Source organism: Parasteatoda tepidariorum, chromosome 8, assembly GCF_982258835.1.
Source record: "Parasteatoda tepidariorum strain Cologne lab strain chromosome 8, Ptep-v5.0, whole genome shotgun sequence".
In the NCBI taxonomy this organism is placed as follows: domain Eukaryota; kingdom Metazoa; phylum Arthropoda; class Arachnida; order Araneae; family Theridiidae; genus Parasteatoda; species Parasteatoda tepidariorum.
Window position 1 is genome coordinate 5,269,721 of NC_141762.1, and position 18,208 is coordinate 5,287,928.

At 27.5% G+C, this 18,208-nt stretch overlaps 1 protein-coding gene across 8 annotated transcripts in view; it reads left to right on the forward strand.

Moving 5' to 3' along the window:
• smo (smoothened, frizzled class receptor) overlaps positions 1–18,208 on the forward strand; it is a 30,045-nt gene extending 11,837 nt beyond the window's left edge. For 4 of the 8 annotated variants that reach the window (XM_087168940.1, XM_087168942.1, XM_087168941.1 and 1 more), the window contains 6 exons: positions 1,911–2,003; positions 2,153–2,261; positions 4,899–5,090; positions 8,109–8,281; positions 9,327–9,470; positions 11,072–18,208. In XM_087168940.1, coding sequence (XP_087025066.1) covers positions 1,911–2,003; positions 2,153–2,261; positions 4,899–5,090; positions 8,109–8,281; positions 9,327–9,470; positions 11,072–12,264 — 1,904 coding nt within the window. In that variant the 3' untranslated portion in view covers positions 12,265–18,208. 8 annotated transcript variants of the gene reach the window in all.

Here is an 18,208-nt window from a genome sequence, read left to right on the forward strand (position 1 = left end):
TATGATTTGCTTCTAACAAGAAAGTTAAATATTTGGTAACTATATATAACTTGTTTTGTTGATATTAGATTGCTATGCTATTATTTTTCCTAAGGATAAGCAAATTGTTACATAAAAATTTAAATCTACTCAATTAAAGATCCCAAATTTTTTGTTACTAATGTCTATTAGAATAAAATTCAAACTTAGATTTTAATAATTATTTTATTCAGCTAACATTGAAACTTAATATACTGTTTTTTTTTTTTCTTTTTAAATTTCTATTCAATTTATGGTTTTGAAATTAGTTTGTTTTTCGGCATATTGCTTAGTAATATTATGTACAGTTAATTCCTAATAACAGTTTTTGCTGGTAATAATTTTATGTAAAACTCATCATAAGAGTAAGTATGACACATTTGCTGCTTAGTAATAATTTCAGAATGGTTAAATTATATACCGTTTTCAATACGTTCTTCATAAAATTTTCCATGTTTTTTTACAAAATGTTACCTGATAAGGTGATATTACAGGATTACTTAATAATAAAAGAATATCACTTTCAGTTTCAAATTTTAAATTTGCTATAAAAATTAAATATCAAATTATAATAATACTAGAGAATAATATTAAGAATGATAACGAAATATTACAAGTATATATCTATAAATGATGAAGATATAAATAATTTATCAGTATTTGTTAATTAAGGAATTTCATCAATTTTCTGCCCATAGGAATGAGTTGATACCTTTGAAAAATCGTTTTAGACCCTTTTATTTATATGTTTCACCGACAACTAATATAAAAATCATATTTGTTTCAAAATTATAAATCTTCTCAAGTATAATTGTATTTTTATTCTTAAAAAATTTTCATAAAAATATTTAGCGCAAAAATTAAAAAAGAAAAAAAATTATTTTAAGTCTAATAAAAAAAAAGTGGAATGATTTAAGGTGTTTAGATATTAGTGTGGCCTCTTATTACTTGAAATAGGACTTAATTTAACATGACGTAATTAAGAAAACTACTCTCATGCATAACTTTAATTCAACTTTTCAGTATTAATTCTTTTAATGTATATCCTTATAAATGAAACATTTTATTAATCGAAAATAAAGAATTTTTTTGGCATAACTGAATATTTAGCATGATTGGCACACAACTGAATATGAGGTGCGTTTCTAGCAAAGAAATATAAGAACTTGTCTTAATAATTTTTCAATGTTTTTCCTAGATTTACTCTTTTTTTTTTAATAATATGAAAAAAATTGCAAATCTTAATTTCTGCACTTAATTTTACAATTCACTTGCAATGAAATCATTAAAAATGAAATACAGTTTATTTTTATAGGTGTCACTTTTTAATCCTTAACAATCTGAAAATATTAAAAAAACACCAACCCGGGTTTGCAAAAATTACCTGATCCTACTTTGGCGAACCCTGTCAATTTCATACATTTATATCTGTACTTACATTATAATAAAATTATTATTTTTATTTATTGATTTTTTTAAGAAAGATAAGTAATTGGCACTGTCGCTGGTTGTATATGTATGTTCGATGATCCTTTTCATATCCTTTTTTAAGGTCCTTAATATTTTTTTAAAAATAGTCCTTAAAAGGTCTTTAATTTTTGCTTTGTTAAAAGAGTGGGAACCCTGTTTTTAGTAATGCTTTAATCAAATGCTATCTAATGCTTTAATCAAATATCAAATTCAAATGTTTTAAAAAAGTAAATTAATTTGAAAAATAGGAAAGTGCTTTTATATAGATTAAAATCTCTACCATCCACTAGTAGGCCAGGTTCCACTATAGTTTTGAAGTGTAATCACCATCAGGTCCTATCTCACCAAAGTTTTTTTTCCACAATATTATACCAGGTTATTATACTACATTGTTGTTTTTAATTTTTTGCCTTTAATTTTAGCTTTATACAAGCTGATAAAAATAAGACTTTACAGTGAAGAAATTACCAATGAAGGTTATAAAGAAAAGATTTGCCGTATGATGTTTCAAGTGTGTAAGTAAATTAACTCACTTTACCTTATTATTGTTAAACCCTTTTTATTTTGTTTAATTTGCTTTTAAATTTTTGTTTGAAATGCATGTTGTTAGTTAATGAAAATTTTATTTTATTTTTAAATTTTCCCTTTTCCCCCCAATTTTTAGGTTTATCTGCTGTTTGTGTTGTGGGTGTGTTTTTAATTACTTTGTGTTGTCATGTATATGAGTTCAATTATCGTAATGTATGGAGTGAAAGTCTTAAAGATCATCTTGTGTGGGTATTTTTTTTTTAAATATTTGTTTATGTTATTTACTGTAATATGCACATATCAATTATAGGCATGGAATTCCTCCTTGTATCTTTAATTCTCTGTCTTTTTATTATTTTCCTGTTTTTTTAATTATTTTTAAAAAAACATAATTACATAGTAATTATGTTTTTTTAAAAGAACATAAGCGCGGTTAAAAATATATACATTAAAAAAACATAATTACAAATGTTAAAAAAACATAATTACATAGCTGCCTACTGTACTGGATTCTGCCAGTTTCTCCTGGTCTACTGGTTTAATAAAAATTCTCCTGGTTTTTTTATATTTTTGGAAAATTCCCTAAAATTGCGTAAGTTTTGTAAAAATCCCTATTGAAATAGCATTTTTGCCCAGATTGTTTGCTTGGATACTTAAATTTTTGATGAAGCGAGCCTCATTTATAGAAATCAGTTGAAAACTTTTTTTGTTCTAAAATCTTCAGATTTTTTTTTCAGAAGTAGCTTTTTAAATTAATTAAAAAGTCTTAACTATCTTTGATAAATTAAATGCCTATTACTATTCAAAATTATGAGTAAACATAATATAATTTTGAAGTTCATTTGATGTCAATCATAGCTGAAAAATATTGCAGGTTTTTCTATCTTGATGACTATTAAAATCCTTAAAATTCCCCATATGTAAAATATTTAGTACATTTATCATGAAATTTGTATTTTTTTGTAGTATCTACTGTATTGTGTCCTATCCATGTTGGCAGCTATGTAATTACTCCGCCACAGTAATTACACTTTTCAAAATGTAAAAAGCCTGATCAAATAGAACTTTAAATCAATTGGTGTTATAGAGATTAAGATTCTATATTTTGAAACGTGTCTTATTTAAAATCATTCACTATTTAATTTTTGTAAACTTGCAAGTTTTATCAATTAAATTGCTGTTTTATTTGGTTACTGTGTTATTAGATTACTGTTAACTTTACAACTACGTTTCTTTTTACATTTATATTAATGATTATAAATTCATTTAACAGTATAATCTCTTTTAAATAAATTTTCTAAGTTACTGTTATTAATTTATGTTTATTTGAATATTTTTCAAAGCAGTGATATCATAGATCAAACCTTTTGTTAATGTTAAAAAAGCTTACTATAAGCTTTTAAATATACTTCTCATCCCAATAAGAAGCATTAAAACAAAAGTATCATGTACTTTCTTTAAGCTATTAATTAAGTACTAAAATTAAGTACTTTAATTATAAGTATTTTTTCTTTCTTTTTTTTCTTATTTATTTCTTTTTCTATCTTCTTAACAGTGTAATATTTTGTTTGCATGTTTACTTAATTTAAAAAAAGCTTAAATTATTTATTTTTGTTAAAAAAATTAGAAAATTTATTTAAAAGTATTTAAATTACTAATACTTTTTCTTAAATAGCTTATATATTTTAACTGAAAAATAAAATTTTATTGACAAATAATTTTTCTAAAAAAAATTAAAGTATAAAAGGTTAAATTTTTTAATTTTGAATTAAATATTTTTTATATTAATCATAATTTTTTATTTTACCTATTAAGAATTATAACTATAATTTAATAATACCAAGTGGGGTTAGAACTGCTGATCTTTCCATCGCTAAGTGGATAAGTCAACTGTTGTGCCACAAAAACATGCAAATCATCTGTGATCTGTTTTTTTTTTTTTTTTTTTTTTTAATTTATTTTATTCGTAATAAAAGTAAAAATTTCGAACATCATATCTTGAACCTGGAGCTGTAGTTATTTCAAATTTTTACCACAGCCTATGTTTTTGACAATGCTCTTTAATCTTATTTTGGCTTCGTTTCAATAGGTGTTTTACAGATACATAATTTCCTTGTAAGAGTATCGATTTAAATTATAAACATATTGATGTGTGCATATTATTTTTTTATGTTACCAAATTTTCCTTGATTTTTTTATTTTTTTTTTTTTAATTTTAGTATTATAGTTTTCTTTTTTTATATATTAATTCTTAAGCCGAAAATAAATAAAAGGAATGCATGCTCTAATTTTCTTAACTGTGCTTCCGTATGGCATAGAGAATGAACTGTTAATTTAAGAACAGTTTTTAATGTTAAGAGAATTGTTAGACAACCTGTCTTATTTTTACTCATGTTAATGCTGATATGCGAATTATGTTTGCATATATATGAGAAAGTTTGTTTGAAGTATTTTTTTTAAATATTATTAACATTTTAAAGTTTCTTGGAAGCATTTAAAGTAGATTGTTGAAATAGCCCAGTTGTTAAGCAACAATGCAAAATTTTAATCAACTAAAACAAATTCAATAAACTTACATCAAAATTGTTTTGAGATATTTAAACTGAAAATTCTCATTAAAAAAAAGATGGGAAAAAAAAGGAATCACTGGGTAGATTACAAATTTATTGCATAAAACATATTGGACAGTATGTAGTCCTTTTATACAGGATGTTTTGAAATCACCAGTGGAAACATATAATTTTAGAATTTTTGTCTTAAGGGTAATAAAAAAATGATGCACAATGTTCAAAGTAAAGATTAAATATTATACTTGCAACTTAAATATTAGGTTCTGTTTATTTTATTTAAGAGTCGTAACCCAATGAATATTATTTAAATAGGTGCCTTGCTATGTATTCGGCTCAAGCTTATGTTATGGAAGATCCATCAATTCCTAGATGTGTTCTTAAGCATAAACCAAATGCCCACATGTATCATCTTCATATGCTGTGCATTCCAATCTTTGGTTTGATGATATCTCTATACATTCTGAATAGGTACACCTTGGAAACGTGGAAAAGTTTCTTCTATCGGTAATTCCTTCTTAATTTATTTTTCTCTTTAATTTTTATCTAATTTGATGGTTGCCAACTTTTCTTATTTTTCATAACAATTCCTGATTTTACACAAATCATGCAAGTAACGTCATTTTCATAATATGTTTCCAAATTCAAAACAATTTTACTGTGTATTGAAAGTATTTTCCAAATGGAAGAATCATGATGCTCACTGTCTCTCAGAAAAATCAGTTATTCTTAGAGAATTTGGAAAATATCACAGGAAAACATGGAATTCTCATCAAAAATCATAAATAATTCTAGAAATTCTTAAAGCATTGGGTGTAAGTAATTTTAAGCTTGCCAGACCACCTTTAATGGGCAATACTAAGAAATTTTGTGACTGGCTAGCGACTTTAACATTGGCTGTTTTTGAAAACAATCAGCCACTTTTTCAAAGATTGGAAATTCTAAACTATTAAAAAACAATTGATATTGTTAATGTTTATTTCTTTTGAAGCATTTCTCAATTACTATAGTAAATACTAAAGGGTTCATTTAAAATAATCTTTGCCTGAAATTCACCCCATCTGATTCGTTTTTTAAAAATCCTAAATTTTTTTTGATTAACATTTACAAACATTCTAAAACATTAATATGGTTGTAAATTAGTTATTTTTTTTAAAAAAAATAGCTATTTATTATGTGCAGCTTAAATACTAGTTAAATTTTTTATTTAAATTAATATTTTACTAAAAAAATTGCTTTATTACGTACAGTTTAATTTAAATACTATTTAAACATTTTAGTTGAAATCATTCTTTTGAAATTTTGCTCAATATCAGAGTTAGATTATGAAGGGAAAAAAATGAAACTACATTTATTGAAACACATTGTATTATAGAGATACGTAGTTTTAATAAACACGAAAAAAACTTTGAATTGTCATTTTTTCCCAATTGGTGCAATAGCCGAGCTATGTAGAAGAAAGATAAATTTAAAATATATAATGGAAAAAAGCATTGAGAGATTTTTTAATTGTTTGATCAATTGAATTGAGGAGTACTTATTTTGTAGAAAGTTTCTTATGAAAAAAAAGTTTTTATTTTTATCAATGAATGTGGAATGAAATATGAAATGAATGTAAATGTGCAGTGCAGGAATAAAAACACAGCTAAAACAGTATAAGTTCATACCCTTAACAAATTTTCAAGTGCTTTGCAAATTTAAAGTATTTCAACAATGTAAAATAATAATAAAAATTTGTTGTTTTTAAATTCGATACGGATGAGCATTTGGTTCTGTTGCATCCGAGCTATTTTATTTGTTTTGGTTTGATTTGATTTGTTAATAGGACTTTCAATAGCTATCAACTCTTCCGGTTTAACCGATAGATTTCCATTTTTTTTTTTTATCGAAACTTCTGCCTTCCGGTTTTTTATTTTAATCTTACGATTTTCCTCGATTTTGAAAAAAAATTTCCCCATTTTATTTAATACTTTTTACAACAGATACACGATCCAAATTTTTACCCGAACACATTTTTTAGAGCAGGAATCATATTCTTGCACCTTCTCTGCACGTGCTCGAACAAGGAGAAAAATCAAAGTTACTACGCAGAAGTTGAAACACACTCGGAAGCACAGCTGCATTTCCGAATCTGATTGGCGGTGAGAACGCTCTCTAAATATTGATCGGGGAGAAAACGTTTCACTCGGCTATCGAACACAAAAGATTTTTTTAAAAAACTAATTCAGTTGACGGCATCTGGCAACGGAGCAAATGTTTACTATCGTGAAGAAATTGCGTGCGTTTTTTTGCTTCTTAATCTACGTTTTTTCATCTTTTTAGTTTACGATTATTTTTGAATTTATCATGTCTAAAAAATCTTATTATTATCAGCATTATAAAGAGAGTTATTTGAAAGAGTTTTATTTCATTCAGAAATCTTCTAAAAGTTTAACTCATGCTTTTTGTGTTCCTTGCCGATCGAATTTTTCTATATCGCATGGTGGTCACAACGACATTTGTGCTCACGCTAAAACTAAAAAACACAAAGATAATTAGATCGCAGTTGAAAACAGTCAAAGGATTGATTTATTTGCAAAAAGTAACGCATCACACGAGAATGCCGTTACTAAAGCTGAATGTTTATTCACTGCATTCATTGTGAAACATTATTTACCACTCAGCTGTTCTGATCATGCAGGGCAATTATTCTGAAAAATGTTCCCAGATTCAAAAATTGCCAAAAGTTATGGATGCGCTAGAACTACAACATCGGCAATCATACGAGAAATTGCGTTGTTGGTAACTATGCTTCAGATATTGTAGAAAATCTTCCAGCTTCTGAAAAAGAGAAGTTTTTCAAATCTGTTGGGAAATACTTCTGCTCTGTATGAGATTAAAATTTCCTTTCGAAAATGAAATTTTGTGCTATGCAAGTGTTGCAGATCTTCAAAAGATTCAGGATGCTTCTTTTGCTGACATTAAATGTTTTATTCAAAGATTTCCTGTGATGTTAGCAAACACTGGTGAGGAGAAACATGTAATAATTGATAAATTGCAACAAGAACTGTACCAATTGCAAATTGAAAAAAGTTTCGAAGCAGTGAAAGAAGATAGAATGGACAGTCAATGGGTTTTTATTGGAGAACTGAAGAATGAAATGGGCCAATATAAATATAAAAGCATTTCTAAACTTATGTTATCTGTGTTATCTTTTTCACATTCAAATGCAGAATGTGAACGTGTGTTCAGTCAGGTTAAAAAAAAACAGGAACTCAGTTTAGGTCATCTCTTGTGATGACATGCTAGAGAAAATATAAGCTGATTATTTTTGTAAAAATCAAAATTGCTACAATGTAACATTTGATGAAATTTTTTTAAAGAAAGCCAAATTGTGCACATATCAAAGTTTGAAAAATAATTAAAATTAATGTTCCTAAGTGTTCTTAATTGTCTTTAAATTTAATTGTGTTTTCTGGAGAAAAAATATGTTGACATTTTACAGCTTTTAATTTCTTCCTTTTTTTTGAAAACCAATGTTGGCAGCTATGGACTTTCCATTCATACATTTTCTGTCTTATTTGTCAGCCTTTGTGCCCCAGCTGAGGCAAATGCTACGACCATGAAGAAGCACAAGCTCATTGCCCAAGGTTTTCAAAATAGAAGAGAAATTAATCAAGGAAATTTTGCCTTCATCAGTGAAAATGCTGATCCACTTGGTGAGTGTGTTTGCTTAATATTCAATGCTTCCACTTCAGCTCTTCCGCTAACTAAATGAATATAAATCTTTTAGATATCAATAAAATTAAATTAAAACTGTGTTAGTTAAAATTTGAAGTCAAGTCAACTGATGAAAATGTGGTTCATGATTCACTTGCAAAATGTATAACTTAAAGCTCTGGAATATGTGAGAATCCGCAAATTCTGAACTTTTGAAAATTTAAGATATTTGAGTATTGATTTTAATATTACTGTATTTTCCAAAATAAAATGCTATTGCTCACAAATGATCACAAATAATGCATATGAAAAGGAATAACAAAAAGGGGGAAAACTATGGGTGTCTATATTTAGAATAATTGTTGAATATTGTGCAATTAACTTCATAATATTTTAAAAAATCTTGTCTTTCTTAAAACTTTTTGATTTATTTCAGAAAGTTAAAAAAAATTTGTAAAATTATGTAATTCCAAATGGGAATTTTTTTTTAACATTTTGAAAGGTTAAGTATATTTACTATTTTATTAACTAAAATATTTGCTGAATACAAATAAACAAATAAATTATCAAGCAAATAAGTTATTAAAAAAGTTAAATTCTTTTTCTTGACATTTTGAAGAAAATATAGAATGAGCAAAATTATGAACTGGACTCTTGATACTACCTGCTATCACTGATACTGAATACATTGACATACCTGTCAAAAAACGTCGATTTATCGGGAGATTTATCTTGAATATTCAAAGTGGTAGTAAGTTTTATGCTTTGACATTTTATTATTAATTTAATAAATTTGATTTAGAATTATTGAATTATATATTCCATGGCATTCGGGAAATCGTTCTTAATAAATTTGAGAAGCACATAAAGTTTACCTTAAGTTGTTAATTCACTTTTGCTTTAAATACTGTATAGTTCCAAGATAGCACCTATGTGTCGATAACATACTACATTGTGTGCTTAACAGGTGCTTACTGCCTGCTATTATTTTCTTAAATCTAACTTTTAACTTGCCATGAAGTTGATATTTTTCCTCCCCCCTAGGATTGCAAATGGACTTGAGTAGTGTGGCATCCCATGACATTTCTACCTCATGGGCAATGGCCTTTCCTCGTTTATTGATGCGAAGGAATGCTGTGACGCATGTCCCTCCCGGAATCATCCCAAGGCATTATTCATCTGCATCAGGTATATTAAAGATTTTTTCAGGTATATTAAAGATTGAAAATTCTCTTTCACCTTCATTAGTAATTTAAAGTATAGAGTTCACAATCTTTGAGTGAAGGGCCACTTGTACAGCTGGTTTACCAATAGAGGGTTTCATGCCCAAGTATTTAGACACATTGATGGTAATGTAATGGCAATTATAGTAGTGTTTATATGACCATTAAGGTTTTAGATAAATTATTTTTATCAGTCAACTTAGCAATATATTTGTAAGAAATAAATACTTTCAAATATCACACCAAAAAGTACCAAACTTGTGCTTTTCAAATGAAACATTTATTTTCCTTATCAAGAAGTTTATGGAAAAAGAATATAATGTTTGGAAAGATGTAATGTTTTTTTTTTAAATATCATCTCGTAATACAAAGGTTTATTTCGAAGTAAATTAACTGTAATAAATATTCTTAGTATAAGTAAATCAATATTTTATGGAACAAAGTAAATGCTTGAATGAAATTGAAATTGTATTAAAAATTTGTAGTAAAAGTTGTATTAAAAATTTTATTAAATTGTACAAAACCTCTAATAAAATAAACAGTTAAAGCACTTTTATCTCCAAGATTTGACAACACACAGCAATTAAAAAATAAATATCTAACTGTAATATTTCAAGGTTTTATTGATAATTATTTTTAATATTTGTCTAATTAACAACTGAAATTGTAAAATTTGCTGTAGTGAATATAATATTAGTAAAATTTTAAAATGTATAATTACATTGAAGACATATTGGATAAACGCAAATAAATATGAAACTTATGTTCATAATACTTTTGAATACTTAAAACAAAATCAACTATTTCTTTTTTTAAATAAATTCATATTTGTTATCAAAACAATGATTGGATGTTATAGTTTTTACCATTTTTGTAACTGTTTAGCATTATTCACTTAAAATTACACTACAATAACTTGTCTTGTACAGTTCAAGATATAACGGATAAAACTATTTTTAATTAAATTCTTCTTTTTTTTTAAAAATTAAATATGAACTTTAAAGATAAGGATTTCTATAAAATCACGCAATAGACTGAAGATTTTTGGAAAGTTTGCAGAAAAAGTTTTGACATTTGAAGATAATTTTGGACAGGGTACATACCATGGTTTTTACTGTGATTGAAAACTTTGTTAAACCTGGAAACAGTTCTTAAAATTATTTAAAATTCATATAAACTTTTGGATCCATTGTGATCAACTTGGACATACATTTATTTATACCAAAAAAATTATATTTTTATATATTTTATAGTTTTATACATTGCCAATATATTAGGGTTGTGTTTGAATTAGTTAGAATATGCAATTAAATTGCTACTTAAATCACAACACTTTTTTATATATAAACACTATACAATCTATGGCATTATTTTGATAATCTCACATTCAACTGGATTTAACCAAACTGATCTCCGTCTATCGGTTCCAAGTACAATCGTGTTTCCATGCGTGAAAATTTAAATTTTTTTTTTCCCTGATTGTTTTTAAATATGTATTCTTATGTAGGTTTTAGGTTGCAAATTTGTCAAATAAAACCACCTTTATTTTTCTCCTTCATTTTTTAGATGTCAGTCGTTATATATCGATGGACTCCTTCAATCAACCTAATCCAGACTCTCTCAGCATGCAAATAAGTGAAAGAGATTTTCAAGAACAAGTTTCGAGACAAAGACGCAAAACCAGAAAAGAAAGGGAACGTTTCTTAAAAGCTAATCGTGTCGCACCATGGTACCCGGGAAGCAGACGTGGGAGCGATACTTCTCTTCAGAGCTCTTTATTGGCTGTTGCCAGAATGAATAAAATTCCTAAATCAACTAGTACGAGTGATTTGGGAGGAGGGCCTGTTATTGCCGAGACACCTTTGATATCTGCAGCTGTATTGCCACAGCCCAGGCACAGGAACCTCATTCAACCGGCTGCATTGAATCCACCTCCATTCATGCATGGAATGACGGATTTTTCCCACCGCCTGGATTGCCTTAATGCACCTTCTGCCGTGGGTAACTCCGTCGGCCAAAGATTCACTCCTGTTCCTATTGCTTCAGGTATGCCAACTCCGTTGCCTGGGATGATCAGACCACTATTTACACAAGGCTATGATGTGATGAATAACATTGCTTCAAACTTTATGGGCTACAATCCCATCAATGGTATGTATCAGAGATATCCGGGTGCTAGCAATTTCACTTTTCCCGCATACAGTTTACCTTATATGACTTACGCCGCTTATCAGAGCATAGACTCACTACCCAATCAGTATCAACCTAGTTTGATACCTCTACATCCGAGGGCTGATAGTGCCAGTGAGGAGCCTAGCTATTTTCCAATAGTTTTGTCGGACAGCGAGTATACGGACACGGGAATGCGTTCCTACGACGAATCTCAGGTGCTTACCACTCAGCGATTGATGCAAGAGCGCTTACAAGCTCAGTTACTAGCCAAAGCGCAAAAAGAGGAGGCGAAGGCAACAAAGCCAGTGCTGGAATCTCAAGCCTGTGCCAAGACTCAGTTTTTGCAGAGGCTCAAAGCAGACGAGAGTGCGACGCAGACCTCTAGGCCGTGCTCGGGGAGGAAGTCTCACAACTCTGCCCCTCCGCCTTCTCCTGCCGTGTCTTTGGATGACGTGAACGAGGCTGAGTTTATTAATACTGAAAATGCCAATTCTGAAACGTTTAATTCTGAGACTGTTAACTCTGAAACGATAAACTCTGAAGAAGATAACGATGTTTTTGTTGACATGCCTGCAGGAGGCAGTTGACACCTTTGACAACCTTATTTTGATTTTATATTATTATTGTTTGTAATAAGTATGTTTTTTGATTTTCAAGTTCCAACATTCTTTTATGGTTTCGGTAACCAAAAGTTTTTCATATTACATTTTTAAAAAAAAGTTTAATATTTTTCATGATTGGTAAGTTAAAATATCTTTTTATAACATCTTTAGAATTGAAATTTCTTGCCCTGGTATAACTGTTATCATATTTTATATGTCATATTTCCACTATGAATTTTTTTCTTTTGTGTATGATACATGACTGGACTATAAAAGTTGTGAAAATGCCATTTAAAACTTTTATTAAGAATTACCAGAAATTTTGTCTTGAATTTATAATCTCTGTTAATTGGCTATAATGATGTTATAACTGTTAAATATACTATTATGAATTATTTTTTACCCTGTAAAGGTTCCTACTTTTGTTCCTACCAGTTTATCAGTCAGCAATTTTTGTGCTTTTTAGATTTATAACTGATTTTTGAAATAATTATTTCTTTTAATTACTACAGAGAAAGAACTTATGTGTGATGAAAATTAGTTTATTTTCTATAATAACATAGCTCAAAATTATAAAAATCATCTCCTTTTGGAGCTATAATACCATTCCTATTCATTTTAAAGTAGAATGAATTCCTGAATCAGAAAATGACCACCACTTTTTGAATTCATGCCTCCATGTTTTTTTAAAATAAAAGCATATAAAATAATATAATAAATTATATATAGCATATAAAATAAAAGCATATCTAATAAATGGATATGATGTTTAATAACATTGAATTTTCCACACTTTGTGGAGCTGGCTTCAAGATTTCTATCTTCATATATTTTTTTGCCTAAATTGAAGTCTATTTATTTTTACTATTTAGGAGTGTTTAGAAAAATTTAAAACTCACATCCTTATATTAAAGTTCTGGTTATTAGGGAAGTACCCAGATTGTTTTATTGGCATCTCTTGGCCGAACTGCGTCCTTTCTTCTGAAATCATTACTCAAGTGCTGAAATTTTAAACAATTTAGATGAAAAAATTTTAAGAATACTATTCTTTTATGTGTTTAAAATTCAAGTAAAATTATTATTTTATTATATTAAAAAATCGATAAACTGTGCTTTATTTTTGTCCTTATGTTACTCTTATGTGTTGAAAACAAATGGAAGAAATTTTTATTTTAAGCATTTAAATGGAGTCAATCCTTTCAAATCTTCCTCCTCTTTATTGTATATGTTTGCTTTAAAACTTTTAACTTCTGAAGACAATTTCAATGGTTACATTTGCATGCAGAGAAAGGGCAAAAGAAGGCTTCGTCCTCAGGCATATCAAGTAACAGGGAATATCCAATTTACAAATAAGTGCACTAAAATTTTTTAATTTGTTTCGAGATGAATAGTATTATATTTTTATTAGGAAATTAAATTTCTTGTTAGGTAAATACTTTAGTGAGATATTTAATTAATATATGATTTTCCAACAAACCTTAGTAATAAAATTTTGTATTATTAAAAATAAAATATTTTTTTACATTAAAAAAAATGAAAAATATATAATTTTTTTTGGAAATGATAAATTTTTACAAAAGGTGTGATAATTTTTGTAAACTTTTGCATTAAAATGAATATAAAATATGGGTTTCAATTTTTTGGAATATTTATCATTCCATTGTTTTTCTCCTTTGATTTAATGAGTCCTGTTCAGAGATTACATTTTAAAGAAGCATCAAATCGAGGAGCTTGATCACGGCGTCCGCACACCTCTGCACGCCATTCAATGCATAAAATAATGCTCTTTCCTCCCATCCAAATTAAATTCATGATCATAAATTTATTGAATAGTGTTAAGCATTGAGGGTGGCTTTTAATAAAGGGTACATAATGTAGGAAAATTAAGGTCATATTCTTATTCTAGGCTTAGTTTTACTTAATGGTGTAGGGGGTAATTTTCACACAAAGTCAGAGTTGTGTTATTCAGAATCTTAGCATAACATTTTTACTGTCACTAAGTAAATTAATTTGTTAAAGTAAGATTTCTGTTGTGATAAGTCTAATTATCATCATATCGAGTTATGCTCCACATTGTTTAATATGTAAACGCGATTTACAAACAATAAGAAAAATATTGTAGCATGTTTCCTTAGTATGTCTGTTTTGTTCCTAGAATAATGCATTGTTTATTGAAAGTTTTACAATGAAGATTTTTAATTATGTATATTTATATAAAGTGCGCCAAAAAGAAGAAGAAAAAACCACCCTGAATAACTTTTGATCTAATGATCGGATCTCTACGTTCTAGAACTCAATCTTAATGGTTCATGGAGGTGACCTAAAATATGTTACTGAATTATTACTGACAATATTTTAACTTAAGAATTTAATTACGAATTACACTCTCTGAATAAACATACCTTTTTTTTGACAGATTCGGATTTCTGATCCCCAAAATATGAACCCCATAGTTTGGTCAGGAAAGCAATGCAAAGTTTAGACTACTTAATGTTAATTTTATTTTTAATGTATTTCACCATATCTCTGGAAATTTATAAGGTAATTAGAAAAATTCTGCGCATAATTATAAAATTTGTTTATTTAAAGAAAACTCCATGAAAATTTTACTTCTAGTCTATATTTAATAATAATCTAAATAATTTTGAATTGTAAGATATATAATTTTTTCATAATTTCAAAGTATTAAAGTACTTGACCGAAATCGATCGAATAGTTCCTGAGAAATCAAATCAAAAGTGAATTTTAAAAAAGTGGTATTGTTAAAATAAGACTTATCAGGAACTATTCTGAAAAGCTCTCTCAAATATGCAAAAAGTAAAACTAACATTTAGCAGGGTGCGTAGCGTTTGTAAAAAGTACTTAAAGGTGCTTTTTTAGGGATTTCGTTTTTAATAGCTTTTAAAGGTGCTTTTTTCAGCTAGCGTTTTGGAAAAGTGCTTTTTTTCCTTCCCTTCATTGATATCTGGTGGATCCCATGCATTTCACAAAAAATGGGGAGTTTGCCACGTAATTATTCAAGCGGACTTCATGTCGTACCCACGTTATGACTTGCGCATGCGCGCACGCTTGAAACCGAAACCCGATGCTCCAATTCGGATAGAGAATATCAGATCCTTATGAAATGTTTTTCTTTTTAATTTATTTTAATTTTGTTCTTGTTTATTTTATTTTACTTCTAACACTTTTTTTGACGTAGGGGGTAAAGGTACTTTTGTTCTGAGTTCAGGGTCAAGTTGAATTCACTCGGTGATGTGGGAAAGTACTGATTGTTTCGATTTGCGCCCGTTTCTTTTTGGTTTTTTCTTAACGCTAAACTGTTTATAAAAATTTTTTGTTTTTCAATAATATCATTCATTAATATGAATTTTTTGAGTTCTTGAAAATTTTTGTAAAGTGCTTGAAAAGTTTTTAAAAAGTGCTTATTTTTGATTCAAAGATTTGGCTACGCACCCTGTTTAGGTGTCCAAGCCTTGGACGGCTCTCCTAACCAAACTATTAGGACCACATTTCCTAGATTGCAACTACCCCCTATATTTTTGGAGTCAGAAATCTGTATCCGTCAATAAAGACTTGTTGATTCATAGAAAATTTGTTTTTGTGTCAAATTTTGTAGCTTAAAATATTGTCTGCACTAATTATTTTGCATATTTGAGGTCCTTGAACCATTAAGAAATAAAAGTCATTCAAGGTGGTTAAATTTTTTTTTGGCGCACTGTACATATAATTAAGATAAAGTGCAAAAATTTTAGTGAACTTTATAATGGTCTTCTTGACTATATTTAATATTTCTGACTATATACTTTTTTAGTGCATTAGACTAACAACGCACAATTTTTATGCTATATTTTAACTAAGCTTAGTGTTGAAATAATCATTACTCTTCGCTTTTTATAATCCTACATTTTAAACTCTAAAGTTTAGAGTTTATATTTGTCATTTAGTGAAACTGTACTTTTGTAAAAATGTACTTTTGCAACAAAATATTTCAAGAAATGGTAATGTAAAATTAAAAAATTAATGTATATTAAATTTAAAAGAATACAGAGATACTTGAGATTTGTGTTATTTTTGAAAATGCATCTTTTAGTTTAATTTTAAAAATAGTTTTAAAAAATTTCTATTTGCTTTTTAAAATTTGCCTCTAGTAGTTAATTTTCTTTTTAAATTTGTTGAACTGTGAAACATAATTTTATATATGTTTATTTTTATCATTTAAAAAACGTTCTGTTGTTTCTTATTTCAAGGGATGTTAAATTTGCCAGTAAGCCTATTTTTAATACATAGTTTCTATTAACCAAGATTTCCAGCCCCAATTAGCTCGGATAATCGAGGTTCTGTTGTACTTGTATTTAAAACATGAAACTGAAGTGGACATAATTGAACTATGTTTATAACTGGTAAATTATTTTATATACAGCTAATAGAAAATTTATATTTAAAAGCTTCATGTCTCTCTTATCCACTTTTTTAAAAATAAAAAAAAATCTATTGTGAGCAATAATAATTTACATGCATTCTCGTTATTTCTTTCTAAAAATCCTTCATTATCAATAAAATCAGAAATTTTTCTTTTTTTAAAAGAAACTTCATTAAAAATAATATTTGCGAAAAACATATTTTAAACATACATTTATAATTTTTTTAAAAAAATTCAGTAGGTTTAATTTAAAGATTGCTTTAAAAAAAAATTCATTTAAATCAATGATTTTTTTTTTTTTAAATTAAGTTATTCTTAGTTTAAAATCATGATTTAAATCATGCTGATCCTGATTTTAATTTAGACTTTTAATCCAGAAATAAGCATGTTTATATTTTATTTCTTGTCAAAAGTAACTAGTTTCGATTATTATAATTTTTTCTTTACAGTGATTAAATGTAGTATTTATTCATTTATTTTGACATTTCCTATTGTTAAGAGCCTTACAATTTGGGTTCCATGAGTTTTAAATGATAAAAACAAGACATATTTTACCTCATTTTTTTATGGTATAAAATTTTTTTTATCAAAATTTTTTTTATTTAAATTTTAAGCAGTGCTCCCTAGTGTAGAAAATACCATCCACTAGACATATATATGCTTAGTTGAATGAATGTCGCTTTATTTCTGTACAGTTCATTATGATTCGCAATTATAATGTTCTATACAATATTTTTTAAATCCAGCACTGATGTTGAAGACTGGATTAAAAACATTAAACTCAGTTTTATTCCCAGAGGAAGCAGGAGGCGTGAGTTGAGAGGCAATTATTACTACCAAAAGTTTAATCTGGTCATCGGACTAGCTTTCATATTTTCATCCCACCTTCCTTACTAGTGATTCAACAGATTTCGATGACGTCTTTCTCTTTTTCCTAGCTTAAATATTAATTTTTTGGCCCCTAAAGTGCTTTCAATAATTAACATTTTTGATTAAGAATGGTCATGATTGAAGAGAAAAACCTCTATATTTATTATAACTATATTGATATGTTTTTTTAAAACGTTGTGAAAAATTGTAGGATTTCTTTTTATGTTTAGTCAAGAAAAGTAAGACGAAAAATTATATCGTAATGTTTTAAAGTTAACTTTTATATTCAGAAGCTCCCATTTCTGATTGTAGTTGTGTTGTGAGATTATACAAAATTATCCCTTTCTTTTATTTTTCTTCTTAAGTACAAGTTATTTTTATCTTATTGCATTTTAGGGGGATAGTAATCAGAAGCAGCAAATGATTTTTTAAATCTCATAATTCTATCCTTAAAAAACAATGATAATTTGAGTTTTCATTAAATTCCAGCATGATACAATCAATTAATAAGAAATGTTAAATTAATTATATTTGTTCTTAACTATACTGTTTATCATATCATTTGTAAACTTGTGCCATGAATTGTACATTTTTTTTAAATTATAGCAATTGTAAATAAATGAATAATTTTCATGTTTA